The 20,107-nt window shown below is 33.4% G+C and overlaps 1 protein-coding gene across 3 annotated transcripts; it reads left to right on the top strand.

Moving 5' to 3' along the window:
- Positions 1–432: 432 nt before the first annotated feature.
- LOC129908644 (nuclear pore complex protein Nup153) lies at positions 433–17,283 on the top strand. Of its 3 annotated transcripts, XM_055985295.1 has the most exons (8): positions 433–1,288; positions 1,393–1,695; positions 7,905–8,173; positions 8,241–12,519; positions 12,581–12,685; positions 12,978–13,055; positions 15,365–15,435; positions 15,981–16,194. In XM_055985295.1, exons 1-8 carry the CDS (start codon positions 1,178–1,180, stop codon positions 16,066–16,068), a joined length of 5,304 nt encoding a protein of 1,767 aa, XP_055841270.1. In that variant the 5' UTR covers positions 433–1,177; the 3' UTR covers positions 16,069–16,194. The 3 variants fall into 3 exon arrangements, with proteins under 3 accessions (XP_055841270.1, XP_055841271.1, XP_055841269.1); XM_055985296.1 differs by lacking the exon at positions 12,978–13,055; XM_055985294.1 differs by lacking the exon at positions 15,365–15,435 and having other exon boundaries at positions 434–1,288; positions 15,981–17,283.
- Positions 17,284–20,107: the final 2,824 nt, after the last annotated feature.

Here is a 20,107-nt window from a genome sequence, read left to right as displayed (position 1 = left end):
TCAAAGTCAAAATAAAAAAATTCAAAATTAATTTAAAATCAAGAAAAATCAACAGAAAATAATTTTTAAAGCATGAAATAAATGAATTTAAAGTGAAAAAACCGTCAACACAGCTCTTGGAGTCAAGAAAAATGCATCAAGAAAAAATGAGTCAAGAAAAAAGCAAAATAAAATTTTCCGTTTAGGATTTCGTTAGCGAAAGTTTGTATGGAAAATTTCTTTTCGCTTCAGCAGCGTACCAGGCTTCAGCTGCGTATTTAGCTTAAAAAAATAAAATCAACAAGAAATGAAATCCCTTGGCACCACTTCTTGCACATCACTACCGCCCTCTACCAACTCAAACTCACAACCCTACCATTCAACCACCATATTTGCAATTACTCCGAACAACACACACAAGACGACAGCCCTACCACACAGCTCCGAAAATAAAAATCCGATTCCGCCATTTCTTTACGCGAAAGTGTGGTCGCGTTTCACACAGTACGTTTATGAAACTTTTTATTTTCTCTCATTTTAAAAAAACTATATATAATTTCCACATACAATTCTATACAAAAATATAATCCATCAATATAAATCAATTGTATATAAGTGATTTATTCAATTAAAAGTTTATCCAATTACAACTAAAAATACTCGAAAAAAAATTGTTTCAAGTCAAAAAGAAGAGAAGAAAAAAAAAGTAAAAAAAAAAAATGCAAAGTAAAATGGGTTCGTTCTTCATCGTCTCCGTCGGCAGTGAATGAGATGAGAAGAGAAAGAGAAGAAAAAAAAAGTTTAATATTACTCGTAAATGTGTGTGAGAGTGAATGAATAAGAAATATATATATCCATTCAATTTGAAAGAAGAAACAGCTAAATAAAAAAAAAAAAAACCGGAGAGGTTCTCATGCAAAAAAAAGAACAACGCTAGAGCGAGGCCAACACACATTTTTTTTTTTTTTTATTTTTTGACAGAAGTAATATTTTTTGTGTGGTTTCGCGTGGATTTTTTTTTGACAAAAAGAAAAATCCGAATAAAATTCAAGAAAAAATAATTGTAATTTAAATAAAATTACAATAAAACTATATAAAAACTGTGTAAATCACTCAGGAGGGAACTTTCGGAGTGATTTTTGGATTTATTTTTGAAAAAGCAAAGCCTAGTCGCCGCTATTCGCCCATAAAATAAAAAATGTCCGAGCCTGATAGCCCCACACGGCGGCGGGGCGGCGAACTGCATCATCAGTCGCTGTCGCAGCAGCAGCTCCATCAATCAGTTGACGAGCATGATGAAGCGAATAACGTAAGCATTGGAATTTTAATAAAAAATAGTTTATTTTTCAAATAATCAATTTTTCTTTTTTTTTTATATGAACACAAAAAATGTCATTATTTAATACATTTCAGTCGATTATTGGAAAAGTTAGGTCACGCGTGTCGAGCATCTTTCCACAACAGCTAACTAAATGGTTTTCACCATCGGCGGCAGCGGTGGCATCTTCTTCCACAAGCAACGGCGGCGGGGTAAGTCGCAGACGACGCCGCAATGAAGACGATGATGAAGAACGCCGCGCGGATAATTCCGATAACGATGACAATGATTTTGATGCAAGTGACAATGACAACAGTGGAGGTGAAGAAGATGCTGAGGAGTATTCTTCTCCTGCAGCGGCTCAACCGCCTTCGAAGAGATCACGACTTAATATAGAGGTAAGTTTCCAGACTCACCTTATTTTGAATTTTTTTATCTTATTAGGTGATTGTAGTCGAAAACGATGATCTCAAGTGGGGTCAATAGCATTGGCATTGTGCATTTTTATTATTTGTATGAAACGCATTGCATCATTTCTTTTACGCGCCAGATTGTCTGATGGAATCATAGGAAGTGTTGAATTTTGTTGAAAGTACAGCCAATAGATTGATGTTGATGTTTTTGTTATATGATGGGAGGATGTCTTTTGCATTTCAATTTTTTTTTCTTTTGGTTTTGTAAAGTAAAATGTATTCCAACTAAAAAGCACTTGGACAGATTAAAATCGATAGAATAATATTTGCAGCAATGTTCTAGTTTTCTCTTCGAGGGCTTGTATTTTTGTTGTAATATTATTTGATACCATTTACCTGATTGAAGACTACTTTCAATGGGGATTTTTTTGTCTTTTGGGACATTAGGTATCATTTTTGTATCTAATAGTGGATGCTTATAAATACTATGCAAATTGTAAATCAAATTTAAAATTAAAGTAATGCAGCAGAGGGTTGATTATTTTGATTTTGATATTTGCTCTTTAAATAATATGCTTGTTGTAGAGAACAGAGTATTAAAGAGATGATAATATTTTTCTCTCTATTGTAAACATTAGTACATGCGATTTGAGCTGCGTTCCTTTTTATAAATTTTGTATCTACTGCTTAGTACTTAAAGCGGCTTTCAACTACTATAACTACTGAAAAAGTAGTTCAAAGTAACTAAGTATTAAGCAGTAAATCAATTTACCCAAAGGAACCCAACTTGATCTTTTATTGAAAGTTAAATTGTAGGGGAGAGTGTGGCACATTTGAACACTTTTTGCTCTCGCAGCTGCTTGAACGAAATATGGTCATTTTCTTGATCTGTAAAGTTTAATAACATTGAACAGTAACATTGAACTTCGATTTCAATTAGCATTTGGTTAGTTAGACGAAATATTTATATTAGATTTTGATGTTTAACCAATATAATACTCTGATGTTCAAAAGTGCCCCATGTATGGGGCAGCTTTAAACATGGAAGGGGCACTTTTGAACAGCAGTATTAGTTTCGTTGCAATGAATAAATAACACTCAACTTATTAGTTTTTTGATAAGAACATGGGCAATTCCATGGTAACTCACGTTACATTCACAAAAAATTCCAACACATAAATATTTTTTTTTTTTCAATTTTAATGTCATTTGATACAAAATTACGATCCATGAATGGAGCATAACTATTACTTTCATAATTAACTAACGAAATTGTCTTTATTTTTAACATTTGCTTGGGAAAAATAAAAGTTTAATGGTAACTCACGTTACAAAAATCGGACACGAATTTTAAGATTTGTTTTCAATGAAGATTCCATACATACAAAATTCCAAGCTTTTAATATGAGTGACAAAACCAAACATTTTTTCAATACATATTTCGAGGAAAAATTTTAAAATATTAAGGTAACTCACGTTACATTATTTTTGTAACTCATGTTACCTGCGCTTTGTGGTTCCAAAAGTAAAGAAAAGATGCATTTTCACTCAAGTATTTTTTTAATCGAATAGTGTGTAACGAAGCTTGCTTAAATGTTAACTTATTTTAGCACTCACGAGGGGATATTGTCATCGTCACTATTAGACTCATCATATTTTCAGTTTGCTTGTTTTTCCGTCATTTTCATGTGAAATTCTTCAGTTGTTGGCAAGCTTATGCTATAAAAATGCTTTAAGATTATTAAACTCCCTGAATTTTATGTCTATCCATAAAGGACAACAAAGAATCTTTTCTTGCAACTTGCATAAAGAGTTGCCGTTTGTAAATAGTAATTTGCTAATAAAAAAAGTTAAAAAGACTGCATAATTTGTTCAAAATTCATGTCCACTTTTTCATGGAATTACCCACATACAAAAATTCAAAATTCATTATTATATCATATTCAAGGAACCAAAAAATAATAAAAACTCAGAAAAAATAACTTAATTTAAACTATATTTATCACATTTATTAGTTGAATAGAAAAACAAAAAAAAATCATGTGTGCAATTCACACGCGGTAGAAGTGAAACCTCAAAAAATCATTTTTATTGAAAAAAAAAAAAAAAAATAGATAAAGTCTTCCTTTTTTTATTCTATCACCGTTAAATCCATTTTTTTTATATGACAACCTATATAAATTTTATATCATCTGAAAGCTTATTTCACATTTTATATGACGTATCAATCATATTTCTACCATGCCTACAAAAAAAGTAAGAATTTTTTAAAGCCAACTATGTCGAAATTTCAAACTGAGATTACTTCCTACACTGACTAATGGCTGGTTATCGGCAACAGATGCTTTGAGTTTTTTTTTTCAAGTTTTTCAATTTAAGATTGTGTTACTTGTAGAGCACTTACCGAGTGATATATCAAATGCAAGGTAATATCAACAGTATGCTTATTAAAATAAAATAAAAAGTGGTCACAAAAAAGTGTCTTTTTTAGGGTGAAATTACATTTTTTTGGAATTGTGAATTCAATATTCGAATTCCTCGGAAAACTCTTCATTAATTTCATAAAATGATTCTCTATAAAATAGTGAGACCGAAAATGTTCTAGCGACATGAAAAAGTATAAACCAAATTTGTAAAAGAGAGGTGTGCCTACAGAGGGTTAAGGTCAAATAAAATGTTTGTGTGTTCTAGATGAAAAGATATAACGTGTTTTGAAAAAGAACATCTTTTTACCGTTATCTCAGGATATTGAATATGAAATTAATTGAAATTTTGCACAATTATAGTTTATTTAATTACCTCTCTACAGTATAAATTTCATTTATCTATCTATTAAAATAAAAAAGTTATAAGTTATAATCAATTGATTTTTCCTGTAGCTTTTTCGTTTCATCTTATTTTAAATCACTACGATACTAAAGAAGTTTTCACTTAAAAAACAAGAAAAATTAATTTAAAACTTAACTTAGAAAAATGTAATTCATACCATTTATGCTTCTCAGAGTAAAATAGATTTCTTTTGTGATCAACCTATATTTCTAGACATTAAATGCAAATGTTAACAAAGTGAATGTTCTTCATGTACCAGGAGCGTTAATTGGTGCAAGCAGCTTGACTTTAATTTAACCGCTTAAGCGGTATATAATCGAGTTATCATCGAGATCAGTCTAGTACTCTTAGAACTTGAAGAATTCAGACATTTTTTTTAAATCTTTAATAATGTTGTACATATTTCCATTTTTTTCTTTAATTTTGCCCACAATTGGTAGTTCCATTATTCTTTTTATAAGAACATAACACATTAAAGTTTCCTTAAAATGTCTGATACAAACTGCTGGGGCGGTTTTTAACATGTTCAAAAGTGCCCCAACAGACTTGCTCAAAACTGTCCCAACTGCGTCAACGACATAAAATGTTGAATAAATACATATTTGTGCCCATATGATTACGAAAGTGGACTAAGTCACTTTTTGCATTGTTTAAAGAAAAACTTACATAATAATTTTCTTATAACGATTTAATTATATTTCTTTTATGAAATCACTAGAGGAACAATAAAGAAGTTTATTTACTGCAATTTCGGTTTCAAATAAACTTTATCCCTTAAATAATAATTATTTTTAGGCTAGATTTGATGGCATTTTTAGGAGTGACTTAGTCCACTTTCATAATTAAGGGCACATTTAACATTAATATATTCATTCAAAAATTCACCGTGATTTATTTTAAAATGTATTAAACATTAACAAAAATTGTATTGCGTTTTGAAATCACACACCAAATTTTTTTTTAAACTCTTACAACTAAAAAACTGAAATAATGCAAAACTACTATAAAAATCACCTTCCACCTATAAATCTGAAAGCCATCTGAGATAACCAAGGAAAGTCATAGAATATCGAATAATTTCTAAAAAAGATTGCTAAACTAAAATTTTATATGCAGTGTTCAAAAGTGCCCAACTCTCCCCTACTTTTTAAACTAAAGTTTACAACACAAACTTTAAATAGCAGGGATATGAAATTTCTTAAAATTTCCTAAAATTCACAAGTGTTTTGATTTCAAATTATTCTAATTAGGTAAATAATTAGCGTGGAATTCGGGCATTTTGGCGGGCAGTATGTGTTGCCGGTATTGTATTCTTTAAAATTTACTGAATGACCTGACCTTAAAAATTACTATCTTTGGTTGGACCTGTTGAATGAATCAGACTTAACCCTGTGGTGGATAGTCGAAAATTCATAAACAAAATCCACAGTACACAGTACTGTGATTAAAATCGACAATTTTTGCAGTGCCTCTTTGGGCACTGGCAGATGGTATTTATTGAATGCCTCTTGAGCTTCAAAATTCAAAACAAAATTTTTTTTTCTCATGGAAAAAAAAGAACATACAGATTGGCGTGTCACGAACACATGATGCATTGGTGGATGTTCTAGACGGGTACCGTTTTGCAGGAAAAATGTTTCACATGTATCCCATAAGTGATCGAAAAAATTTTGGTCTTTTTAAAAAGTTTTCAAAGTTGAACTTAGAACCGAACGTATTACAATTTGAATTCAACAAAATAGGGTTCTGCAGAGAAAAATAGCAAATATAACAGACATAGAAGCGTTTTTTTTTTTTAAAGAATTAAACAAACCACTAAATATCTGTGAATCCAGTAAAAATGTCTTCATTATTGTTTTTTTTTTTGCTCTGCACATCCTTGTTTTGTTGAATTGAAAGTAGAATATCTTTCGTTACAAGTTCAACTTTAATATACCTTATATACCTTTTAGAAATTTCACAACTGCATTTATACGAAAACGGTAAGAATTTGGGATGAACATTGAACAAGTTACCAAATTGTGAGAACCCATAAGTTAGTTTATCAGCCATTACCATTACTTTTGGTAAGATTGAGCGATTAAGTAGATTGAATCAGCAAATACATTTTTTTATTTGAGGCCATTTAAGTACCTTCAAAAATGCTCCGGCTTTCCTTCTTAATAAATTTAAAAAAAAAATTGCTTGACTGTTTAAGAAAATTTTGATTTTTCGAACTCATGATTTTCTTAAAATAGGATTTCAAATCAACCCACATTTCCATTTTGGTTTAAAATTCCCTATAATTTTTAAGATTTGAAATCGCGGATATAAAACTTTGAATTTTTTTCAGATCTGTGTAGGTACATACATATGTATACAAACATGGACATTGAACACATGAAACGTGCGAATTTATTTTGGTGTTGACACAGCTGTACATTTTTAAAAAATTTTTTTTTAATATCATTATGATTAATTTTTTTAATTTATTTATTATCAAAAACATTTTAAAAACAAAATAAAAAAAAGTTGAAAACATTTAAAAATTATATGAAATCTGAACTTATTAAGAGAGAGATGGAAGACAAATGAAGTGTTGAGGAAACTGAAGAAACCTAATTAAACGAAGTTCAAATGGATTGAAGATTTCACTCCAACCCAAACTTTAAATTCAGTTTGCAGTTCAAAGGAATGTTCTGAAGAAAATTAAAAAGAATTCTCCCTCGACCAAGGGTATTCAACTAGCTTTTTTCAGTGCAGTCAAGTTCCTTGATAAAATTCTTGACAAAAAAAAAAACACTAAGCAGGGAATCTAATATACAAGAAAAAGTAAGAAAAGCTACCGTAGCTTGTTGGTCACTTCGCAATTTTGAGTATTTTCGAATTAACAACCAACTATGTACATTGCCTACATTATACCCCGAACATAGTTTGAAAAAAACTTCCATACCTTTATAATCACCATAGGAGGACATGGAGTTCTTGAAAGACAAATTTATACACTTTTATACAAATGAATTTAAAACTGAAAAAGGTGTTGGTGGAGGAGTGTACTCTATTATGGATTTCATTCCGTCATTCAATTACTGTTTCGTGTTACAGGATTAAGGAAAACACGATATCAACTTCTGATATCCGCATCTTCTCCGACAGTCAGGCCACATTAAATCCAGTCGTCAGCCACTTATGCTCTATGCTTATGCCAAGAAAGAGGTTAAGTGATCATGATGCCTTGAAACGTTTTTGATATGATTACGAGTTATTCAAGAAAAAATGACGATATGCTACCCGTTTGCCTTTTTTAAATTTACGTTCATTTTAAAGAAAAACATCACTTAATACAAAATAAAATTTTGTTAATTGTTATTTAATTTTATTTATAGGCAACTAGAACAAATTTCAAGGAGAGTGAAAATTTAGTATCCTCAACTCCTACAGTAAGAGGACGACAAAGGTTAACCCATATGAGTTTATATGGAAAACATAAGGAGCCAGCTTACAACTTTGGCGGTCAATCAAAACTAACAACAACAACAACATCAACAACAACAAACACAATGAGAAGTGTAGTATCAGCAAAAACTTCAACAGTTGATTCTCCTGACATAATCGAAGTTGTTCCAGATAGAAATGCTCTAAACACAAGCATAAGGTAAGTTTAAAAAATAAAAAAATAATCTAACTAAAAATCTAATCCCTTTTTTGCTTTTAAAACAAAGTTCCCGAAGGAGCCTTAATATCCCATCAAGTTCATCTAATGAATCACATCGTATGCTCAATGACTTCAAACGTCGCTCAATGCTGAGCGTAAGAGCACCAGCTGGCGCCAGTGGTTCATCTTACATGTCTCAATCGGCATCAGGAACAATTGTTGAAAGAAATGATGACGATGATGGCAACCAAGAAGACGACGAACCAAGAAGATCAACTCAAACTATAAACGAAGGTGACGAAGACATAGAAGTCGAAGATGATGACGACAATGAAGAAAGTGAAGAAATCGCAAAGGTCACATCAAAGAAATCATCATTTACCAATGGCAATCGAATTGGACGTTCCTCTTCGGTTGCCACTGAAAGCGGAGAAAGTCGTAGCTCCAGTGTTGCCCAAACAGCTCAACCCAAATCGGGACTCTTCAATCAAGCAAATCGTGGCTTACGAACAATGTCTGGAAATGGATTGAACTTCTACAGCCACTTGGAAGGACGCAAGTCCTTATTCTCGGAGAAAAACATGCCGGGCATGCTAAACAACTCCACACTCTCGCTAACAAGTTTGAATCGTCGTCAATTTAATTCATCCATTTACGGAAGCACATCGGCCTTAAGTGACAGTCGTCTCCTTCACACATCTTCACCATTCTACAAAGGACAAACAACTTATGGTGGAGCAGCTGCCTACAGCAAATTCAATCGCAGTTTAAATCAATCGATTCGTATTGCGCCCACCCTAATTCGGCCAACTTCAAGCCTATCTACATTATCATCGTCTACCAATTCGCTGGCCCAAGGAAACGACCAAGCAAATTCCACCGCCATTTCTAGCACAGCTAAAAGAATCTTGGAACTCATCAATGACTTTTCTACTCCACTTAACGATGCCAAGAAAATGGCAAGCAACATTAAGACACCAGGAATGTTAGCAAGTCGTAATGCTACCGGCAAACGATTCAGCGAAGCTGATTTGGCCTCGCAAAGAAGTGTCCGACTCTCCTCAGTGCGAAAACCCTACACACGTCCAGCTGTGACTTTAAATCCTACCAACAACGACTCTAAAAAACTCTTGCCTCCACTCAAGGAATTGCAAGTTCCCTCAATGTCACAGCTTTTGCAAATGAAGAAAATGCAAAACTGCACTGAACGTTCTCGACAAATTGCCAATGCATCAAAATCCGTTTTAAACAGAGAATGCGAGTATAAATTGCCCGGGGAAGATGACGCACAGAAAAACACAGATAAAAATGCCAACAAGCATGTCAGTAAGATCAAGAATAAAGTCACTGCAAGCTCCAGAGTCAGCTCAAAGAACAACCATGCCGAGGATGAAGAGCCACCAGCTCCAGCTAATCTTCCAAACATTGCTTTCCCATTTATGCAGTCTGTTCCAAAAATCGATATTGCAGTTAGCAGTAGTTTAACCACCACCCCACAACAACCCAAAACAGATTTTAAGTTTTCATCGGCTTCCGAAGCTAAGCCTACAAATAATTTCAAATTTGGCCTCGCCAAAGAATCAGAGAATTCCACAGAAAAGCCAAAATCTTCAATGAATTTTAATTTTGTACCAAGCTCATCCTCACCCTCTGTCTCCTCCTCCTTCTCATCATCCTCGAATGTGACATCTGGAGTTGAGTTTAAATTTTCCTCACCAGTCAGTGTGAATTGTACTCCATCAAAGGGTGAAATTGCTCCTATTAATAATTTCAAATTTAGCTCACCTCTAATGGTGGGACAGAAAGAAGTCGAAAAAGATGAAGTTGTCCCTCTGTCTGTTGTACCTCCACTCAAAACCGGCAGCGTTCTCGATGCCCTAAAGAAACCAATTGAAAAGGTCACACCAGCACCAGCTAAAGTTGCTGCTGCTGCGCCAATTATTTCAAGCTTTGGTGACCAATTTAAAAAACCTTCCAATGAATGGGAGTGTTCTGCGTGTATGTTAAGGAATAAGGAAACTCTTGAAAAATGCGTTGCTTGTGAAACTCCACGCGCCAAACCTGCAGCAGCAGTTACAGCTTTGCCTTCCACTAACTCGCTGACAGTCAAAAACACCTTCGGTGCAGCCTTCAAACCTAAGTCGGATACTTGGGAATGCTCAGCGTGTATGGTACGCAATAAAAACGAGGCCAATGAGTGTGTAGCTTGTTGCACAAAGAAACCAGGAGCTACTGGATCAGCACCAACAACAAGTGCTCCTAAACTTGAAAGTACAGATGCAGGATTCAAATCGCTTGTTGCACAACAGAAAGCTTCCAAGTGGGAATGTGACGCTTGCATGACCCGCAATGATGCCGAACGCAATAAATGCGTTTGTTGTGAGCAAGCCAAACCCGGCACTCAGGTAGTCAGCGAGAGTGTGCCACAATTTAACTTTGGCACAAGTAGTGCCTCGAAGTTCACTTTTGGTTTTGGCGCAGTCTCTAAGAAAGAAGATGAACTCAAGGCTGAGGCGGCAACGTCCAGCAAGACTGAGAATAAGACAGGATTTACCTTTGGCATGCCAGCGGCAAAAACTAACGATTCGTCTGTTTCTAGTACCGGCTTCTCATTTGGAATTAAGCCTCAGTTGGACACCACACCAGCAATTACCTCCAAGGACGTCCCAGATGTTGTAAAAACAAATACAACGACAGGTTTCAAGTTTGGCGTTCAGCCAGCAGCCGATAGTAGTAAGTCAGATACTACTACTAGCACTACTCCTTCAACGGGTTTCAGTTTTGGCCTAAAACCGGCACAAACAGCTGAAACCAAGGCGGCGGGTAGTGTCACATTTAATCTCCCCTCGACTACAGCAGCCGAGAGCAAAACCCCAACGACTGCAGCAAGTTCGGCAGTAACTTCCACATCGGCTGCAACTCCAGCGACATCGTCACCATTTAATCCGATTACTTCTTCAGCCTTTGGTGGGTTGAAGAAAGCTGATGAAACCAAGCCAGCTGAAACAAAGGGTTTGGTATTTGGTGTACCAGCAGTGGCATCAACTCCATCTGCCGCAATCAAACCAATCACATTCAATGCCCCAACAGAGGCAAGTAAAATGACCCCAAAAGTGACGTTTGGAACTCCAAGTACTGCCTCGAGTGCGGTTAGTACATCAACTCCAAGCAGCGGATTCGTCTTTGGCAAACCTGCTGCAGCAGCAACTTCATCGGCATTTTCTCCCAAAGCTCCAGCTACTTCGGCTGCGAGCTTTTCCTTTGGCAAAGATCAATCGACGAGTGGTAGCGTTTCTCTGTTTGGTTCATCCCCATCAGCATCAAGCTCAACAAGTGGTGTGACCTCAAAGAGTGCCACACCTGTGTTTGGAGCAACCGTTGCTACTCCTGCCACAGCAACAGTGAGTAGTTCTACAACTGGTTTTGTATTTGGCAAACCGGCAACAACTTCCTTATTTGGAGCAGCTGCAGCTTCGACTTCAGCGACAACTGCTACGTCTTCTGTTTTTGGTTCAAAACCCGCAGGCTCATTGTTTTCATCATCGTCTGCTGCAGTCACCACCTCATCGTTGTCGATGACAAACCCATCTATCACGTCGACGGGTCTAAATCCTTCCTCAACTACGACCTCTTCGCCAGCGGCACCTTTTGTATTTGGAAGCTCAGGTGGCGCATCATCGTCAGCTTCGAATACAAATAACAAACCAATTTTTGGAGCAAGTACCTTCGAAGCTGCACCAAGTTCAGGTCTTTCAGCTGCTCCAGCAACAACCGCCACCGCATCCAGCTGGCCAACAAACTCATTCTCATTTGGTTCGACAAAACCACCCGAAGAAGCTAAAACTAATGCTCCGCCAGCTTTTGGATCACCCGCAGCGATTTTTGGCCAAACAACGCCAATGTTTGGCTCTAACCCACAACAACAGCAGATCGTAGGTGAAGTTAAACCTATGACAGCTGCAACTCCATCGACAATACCCTCATTCGGAGCACCTTCCGCCACATCAACACTATTCGGTTCGAATGCATCAGCCACAGCAGGAGGTTCTGCTGCTGCTGGGTCGAGTAATATGTTTGGTTCCACAAGTTCCACCCCTGTCTTTGGGTCTACAATGGGTTTTGAAGGTTTTGGAGCGCCAGCTGCAACAGCATCGGCACCAGCAGCACCAACGATTGGCAGTAATAATGCAGCTGCAATGCCCACATTCGGTTCCTCATCAGCGTTTTCTAGTGGATTTGGTTCACTAGCAGCCGCCTCTTCATCGGGCAGTGGAGATGGAGCGCCGGCGCCAAAGAAGTCTGATATGGCGTTTAATTTTGGTAGCAGTGCACAGACTTCAACAAATGTAAGAAAATATTTGGAGAAAATAAGTTTTTTCATTTATTGATTTTTTAATTTTTTCTCAGAGTGGCTTTTCATTCGGAGGGAACAATAATAAACCTGCGTCGGATGCTGTATTCAAGTTCTCAACGTCAAGTACACCTAGTTTTAATTTTACAGGAGCAACAGAGGTATGATTTTTTTATTTAAAAGTTCTAGTTTCTTCTGCAAAAATCTATTTATTTTATTCAAACCAATAAAACAGGGTTTTTGAAAAATCCTTATATCTTTAAAAAAATATATATATTCTTTTTGAAATCCTTGTAGTTCAACCTTATTTATGTTTCATTCTGTTCTTTTTTCTATTTTTTCCATTCTTTCACTTTGTATCAATTCTATATAAAAAATTGTATATGAAATTAAACAAAAACAAAAAAATATGCGAATTTAACAATGATGATGAAAAAAAAAATATATATAAAGTCAACAAACGTAGCACAACCTTTTCAATTTGGAGCTCCAACCAGTACACCGGCTGTTTTTAATTTTGGTGGTGTTGAGGTAAAGACAAATGATGTTTTTTATTTTTCATTTTTTAAATCAATTTTTTTGTAATTATTGTGCTCACTACACACATTTTAATGTTTCATTATTTTTGGTTTTCTTCAAACTCAACACATTCAAAACAGTCATACAAAAATTTTATTATACATTTGTACCTTCACATTTTCTGTATGAACAATTTGGATATGCATGAAAGAATAATACTTTGGCTTTTTAAGAAGAGCAACAAAACTTAAAAAACAAGTGTTCATGTTGATCCAAAATAACCATAATCATTCTTTGATTATTTATTCGCTAATCAACCTTTCTAATTGAATCAAATAAAAAAAAACATATAATCGCTATTTTAATACTTTGCCTCTATTTTTACTCACATTTTTGCATTTGCATATTTTTTACCTACTACATAAATGTTTTTTTTATTTAACTTTTTTTATTAACATCATTTTTGTGTCCTAATTTCATTTTAATTTCTAACATAAAATGCTTTTGCTTATGTGTATGCGTGTGTGTTGTGTATGTGTGTGTTCTTTTTGTCAGTTTGTGTTATATGTTTTCTTCCTCCAAACAAAATTCAATAAAATGGAATTGCTAAATCCTTTTCCCCTTTAACAAACAAAAAAAAAAGTAAACAACTTCCCCAAATAAATGTTTTTAAAAACAATTCAATTTAACTACAATTTAAACTACGACCCACTAAACACTGCCGATAAAATTTTCAACACAATCCTGATGGTTTTTTGTTGGATGTTGACCAGCACCTTAGTTGTGTATGAACTAAGAAAAGTGAACAGCCAACATTGGCATCTGAGGGGTCTTTCATTTTATCCCAACTTCCCGCGACTCGATGTATGTACAATTATAGTGCAGTGGTCATACCATAATAATATAATTAATAAAAATCTACTTATGTATAATCGAAAAGGTCACATAAATAAGTAAATAATTAATTTTCAATATCTGCTCAATTTCGCACAAGTATTTTTGCTTATGTTTCATATATTTAGCAATCGCACGTACTAGGACATATTCCTTATGGGAATCGACTATTGTAGCAGATAGACTTCTACATCCTCTAAGTTTGTCGAGAAGTGCCAAGGTAAACTTAAGTCTAAAAATTGGCTTAGAGCGACCCTCTCATCATAGTCAGACACTCCTCTTCTGAATACTTTCGTTTTTAGATAAAAGGTGTTCCAAATTTCATTACGTTTTAATACTTGTAAATCGGGGTGTTGGCATAACTTGATTTTTTTGACGTTTTCATTTCGTTTCGATTTTTTGTAAGTAGTTTTTTGCAGAAATTCCCCTCATCGTTGGTAATTTTTTTTCTCGAAGTTCTTTTTTCAGTTTTTAAAGAATTTTTAAACAAGTTTTGAAACAAGTTTGCTTGTCCAACACGATTACATATGGGTAATTCCATGGAAGGGTTTTGGCAGATTTTTGTATGTTTTCGACCTTATTTCCTTAACTATTCACTCAGTTAAGTATTTTAATACCTCAAAAGACACTTAGTATATTAATTTGTTTCAGTATTCCAACTATTGTGCTCTCTGAGAATAAATTCAAATAAGATGTAACGGGTGTGACGTTAGTAAGTCGCACCGGTTACATCGTATTTGATGATATTCTCAGGCCTCGCAATAATTGGATACTTTAAATATTAAAAATAAATGAGTTATATGGCTGTTTTTTGTACTTCCTTCGAATGACCAACTCTGAAGGGGAAACAATAAATTTGTAGACTTCATCACACCAACTTAATTTAGGACACACAAAGTTTTCAACACTAGTTTAGTAAGTTAAGTGGTTGTGGAACAATTATTTCTTTCTGTTCCTTTTGTTTTTAAGCTTAAGTTGCTATTGTCATCATGATTTGATAGTTTATGAGGGCTTTTGAGATAGCTCAAAAACATGACTGTTTTTTCTTTCTTTGCTGCTTGCTTAATCTATTTATTATAAAAGACATTCCTATTCCTTTCGATTTTGCAACAAACACGTTCATTTGGAAAAATGTCGCATTATGTTTTGTTCCCCTGAACAGAGCATGTTTCTTTTGTCACTAAGAACCCGTGATAAAATCTTTAAAATAATTTTTCATCTCAATAGTTTCAAATTAATTACACAACATTTTTTCCTCATTCTGTCACTATCATTTTGTGTCTATTTTTTAAAAATCTTGCTTTCCATTTTCAATCATAGTTTGTTAAAAACAAAATATTAACAAACAACCAACTTGAAACAAAAAAAAAAAAAAAAAAAACAAAACAAAAAAAACAATCTTTTTTCTTCCTTTTATTTTTTTACAGGGATCAAACTCCGGAGGGCCTTTCCAATTTAATGCCGCTGCTCCCACAGCAGCAACAAACAATATTTTTGCGTAAGTACCCGACATTGTCGAGTCGTTAAAATTGAACATAAAAACAAAACAAAAAATAATAAAAACAAACAAACTGAGTTGTTTTGATTTTTAATTTCACTATGAAAATTCATTATGAAATTTTCAAGGAGAAGGTTGCTCTTTTCACATCCATCCGCACTTACATACCAACATTATGTACATTATGTGATTTTATTTATTTATTTATTTAAGAAGTGTCATCGTTTTTTTTTTTAAATTTTATTTATTTAATTTCCAAAATGCTCATTAATATATTTTGTCCCACAAAAAAGCATATTAAAATCATTGTTTATTTAATTTATATTTAATCAAACAAAATCTAACCAAAAAAACACGCATTTGTTTCGCATGAGTTTTTAATTCGTTTTTTCTTTGTTTGTTTTGTACAATATTCAAATTTCAAAAATCACGCAGCAAAGTTTGTGTTGAAAATACAAAAATTGTCTTTAGACCAAAAACTCTTCGAAAATCATCAATTTCACTCTTGGACTTGAAAATAACTTTTTTTTTTTTAATTTTTCTAGTCCGATGCCAACGCCTGGATTAGCAGGAAGTCAACAAGCAGCACGTCGAAAAATGCGAACAGTAACACGTCGGACGCAACCACGGTAGACCATAATGTTGTTGTTAGCAGTAGGCAATGGTTGAGACCTAACAGGGACGACAAAAATAATAACAAACACACGTACATCAACGCCAATGCCATTCGCAGTAGCATCAGCAGCAGCAGCAGCAGCAGCAGTAACAAAAGCATTACAAACGACTCACAACGAGCTTCAACAACAGCAGCTGCATCCAATAATCCAATAAATACAGAGCTTTTAAAGTTTTCTTCTTCAACAACAACAGCAACAACAACAACAAAAACCGAAACAGAAACAACACCAATTCAAACAGATCAACAACAAATATACCATAATAAAAAATCTTTTTTAATGCAAAAATATAAATTCTATAGAGTTAATAAAAATGAAGCAGAATCATTTAGCGGCAACAGCAGCAGCAACAATCGAAGTAGCAGCAGCAAAGTCAGCGATGGCAATGGCGGTGACGGTGACCACCACGACCCAAAGGACGACACGATAAACAACGACAAAGCATCAGATGCCCTCGATTATAATATGAAGCAGCATCAGCAGCAACAACAACAGGGTGAACAACAACACTATCTATTAAAGACAGACAACGTTAAGACTGGCGACGAATCGACAACAAACATAACAACAACAACAACAAACATAATATCATCATCAATTCACTCAGTTAATAAGGATATAAATACAATTAGTAGCCAACATCATCATCAGATAGATCAAGAGAAGAAGAATAAGATCGATAGGATCAATAGAACTGTTGTACGGCAAACAACAACAATGCAGCGTGCTGTTCCTGTTCGTCTGCCTTACAAAAAGTTTGCCATCAATTCTTCCACCAATTTAAGTAGCAACAGTGCAACTAGCAAATATAAATTAATCCGAAAACGATCTATATCCAGAGAGGACAAATCTTCACCACCAACAACAACAACAACAACAACAACAATTCCTAATAGAAGAGTTATTCGAACTTCACTTCCGCCAAAACGAGGTAAACTAACTTCATTTTCAGCCAACAATAGTATCATTACAACCACCACAAACACAAATACAACAAAACCCTATCAGGATCCGGCAAAGTACAAGTACGTAAATAAACCGCAAGGAAATTAATTCAAGAGGAACATTTTTTGTGACTAAAAACAACAACAACCAACAACAAAATCATGAACCCCCAATTTAGTGTATAACCAAGATTTATAGAAAACAAAACAAAAAACACAACCAACAAACAAACAAGAAAAATAAAAAAAAAACTAACAGCGATTTGTTCCTAGGCAGTAAGATGAAAACATAATAATTTTTGTTTTGAAAAAATAAAAAAAAAATAATTGAAAATATTTTTTTGTACTATTTTATTATAATTATTAATTATTATCCTTCTATAAATATTATATTATACATATAAAAAAAATATTTTCTTTTTTTTTTAATAATTGTTATTTTGTAATTTATATTAGTAAAAAACGAAAAAAATAAAAATAAAATTTAAAAATATAGTTATAATACAACAAAAAAAAAAAAACACAATGAAAACTATAAAAAAAGGTAAATTAAAAAAAAATAATGCTTATACAATGTTATTTTTTTCTTTTTTTTTTTTTGATTATTTTTCTTTTTAAAACAGTAAAAAAAAGTTTTAGTTATTAATAAATATAAAATATTAAAAATAGTTACAAAAAAAAGTAAAGAGATAAAATTAAATAAAAAAAAAAATAAAAATTATAAAAAAACTAAACAAATACGTGTAAATAATGTAGGAGTAAAAAAACGATATTTTTGAACCTTAAAAACTGATGAATTTTTATTTTTTTGGTTTTTTGTTTTCTCCTCATTTTCTCTTTGGTTTTTTATTCACTTTCTCTTTTTTTTCCGTTTTTTTTAATTTGATTGGATTTGGAATTTGATTTTTTATTTATTTTACTATGGGTTTTTCTTTTGTTGGCTGCTGATGTTTCGTTTTATTGCTTTTTTTTATCTTGTAAGCCAAGGAAAACAGTTGAATGTTTCGGTGATATTTTCAATAAAAATATTAAGTAATCATATTTTAACATCAAGTTCCCTTTTCTAATCAAAATTTAGTTGCGATAAGTAACTTGGAGAGAGCAATTTGAAAAGAGGTTTCATACAGAATACTCAATAACCTTCATCAAAAACTCACATATATAACAATAAGCCATCAATTTTTTAGTCTATTGCTCGCAGTTTGAGTAAGGACGTACCACAAAGAGATTTCTGATGACTCAGATGTCTTTTTGTAGAACAAAAAATCTGACCCTTCAGCTTCATTAATTTTCCTAAAATTTCCGAGGCAAAACAATTTTGGATTCATTTTTCAGTGAAATTTTTTATTGGAAAATTGGAAACAGGTTTGCGAGATTTTTCTTGACAAATCTAACTTTATATTAATTTATACATACATAGGCTATCTGAAAAAGATTCAAGCACAGTTGAAAAGTTTCATATTTTTTAATCAGCCCTATCCTGTGTTTCACTTGGAAATTTAGCTTGGTATACGACCATTTGCTTGCCAAAAGTGTTTGTAAAATTGAGAGAAACTACATAACTTAACTAAGAATTGAGTTCTCAAGCACCGATTGGACTTTCCTGTTGCCAAAATCAAAATCAGATGCGTGGGCAACGATTTGCATCATCTATCACTTGAGACTTTAAAAAACCCACGATTCAGAACTATTATCTTCGGATTGTTCGAGTGCATAGTTCTCGGGTTGCTTATCAATTTTTTTTTTTTGGTATATTTCCATAGAAATCTTATACCAAAATAATGAACAAACGTTTCAAATTATAATTTTCTATTGATCAGAGAGGAAAGTTCTCTGCTTTCATACGATTTCTATACACGGTGTACTCGGTGTTGCTTAACAAAATAGGAATATTTCAATTTTTAAACAAAATTAAGTTAGACTTAAAAAAGTTAGAGTAAAAAAAATATTGCAAAATTTCTTATTTTTGACTGTTTCATTTTATTCATTATTTTAATTGGATTCAATCAAAATGGCTGGATTTTTAATTTACACCGTGTCGAACAAATTACACTGGTCGGCAACGAAAATAGAGCTTGAACCACAACCTACTTTTCTAAAGGTTTTTTTTTGTGCTGAGTACCAATCCGAAGTCCGAATTTCACTGACATGTCACGTTTTTGAAATACTTGAGTAAAAACAGGTCAAAAACGCGTTTTTTTTAGTACATTTGATGTCGAACTACTACTACTTATGCAATCTCAATACGCCATATTAAAACATCCTAAAGGTATTTACTTTTTTTTCAAAATTATTTTTTTTTATCAAAAAAAAAAAAATATTTGTGATACATGTTTTAAAATCTTGATTGGTTTTTTTCAAAGTAATAAATGGTTTTTGAACCAAATTTCTTTGCGGCTTCTCATTTGGACTAAAAAAAGCAACATATTACGGAAACATATATATTTTTGACTGAAAATCAAAAAGAACTAAATTGAAAATTAGTTTTTAAGACTTTATAGCCAAAAAAGTGATGAATATAGCTAAAAAAAACTAGACGTGATAGAATAAATCTGTAAACAGTTTTGAATTCAGCACACTTAAGTCAATTAAAATCACCTAACAAAGGTCTTGCTCCCGACTTTTTTTGTTTGTTTTTTGCCGTTTTCTTAGTACAGACGTAAAAGGGGTGATTGTTCCACAACTGATATCTGAAATTAGAGTAATCGCTTTTAATGGTACTTTTGTTTGTTGAATCCTTACCCTATCCTTACCCTATTCCAAACCTAAAAAAAACATGATGAAGCTGAAGCACGCCTGTACCAACATTGAATGCAGTTGAAATAAAAAAAAAACAAATGTGTATGGCATATGAAACACGAGAAACAACAACTATTTCGCAATGTCCCGGAAAAATGAAATGCCACTTTTACCCTATTTTGAATTTCGGGCAAGAAAGTTTTTCGCGTCCCCAAAACTCCTCGTATTTTGGTATTTTCAGGTTATATGGGAGCCAAGCAACTATTTTCGTTTTGTTTTGCACTTTATTTAATATTTAAGTTTTCTCTTACT

This window comes from Episyrphus balteatus, chromosome 2 (genome assembly GCF_945859705.1).
Source record: "Episyrphus balteatus chromosome 2, idEpiBalt1.1, whole genome shotgun sequence".
NCBI lineage: Eukaryota > Metazoa > Arthropoda > Insecta > Diptera > Syrphidae > Episyrphus > Episyrphus balteatus.
The sequence above is the reverse complement of the archived record's forward strand: the minus strand, read 5'-3'. Positions and strand labels throughout refer to the sequence as shown.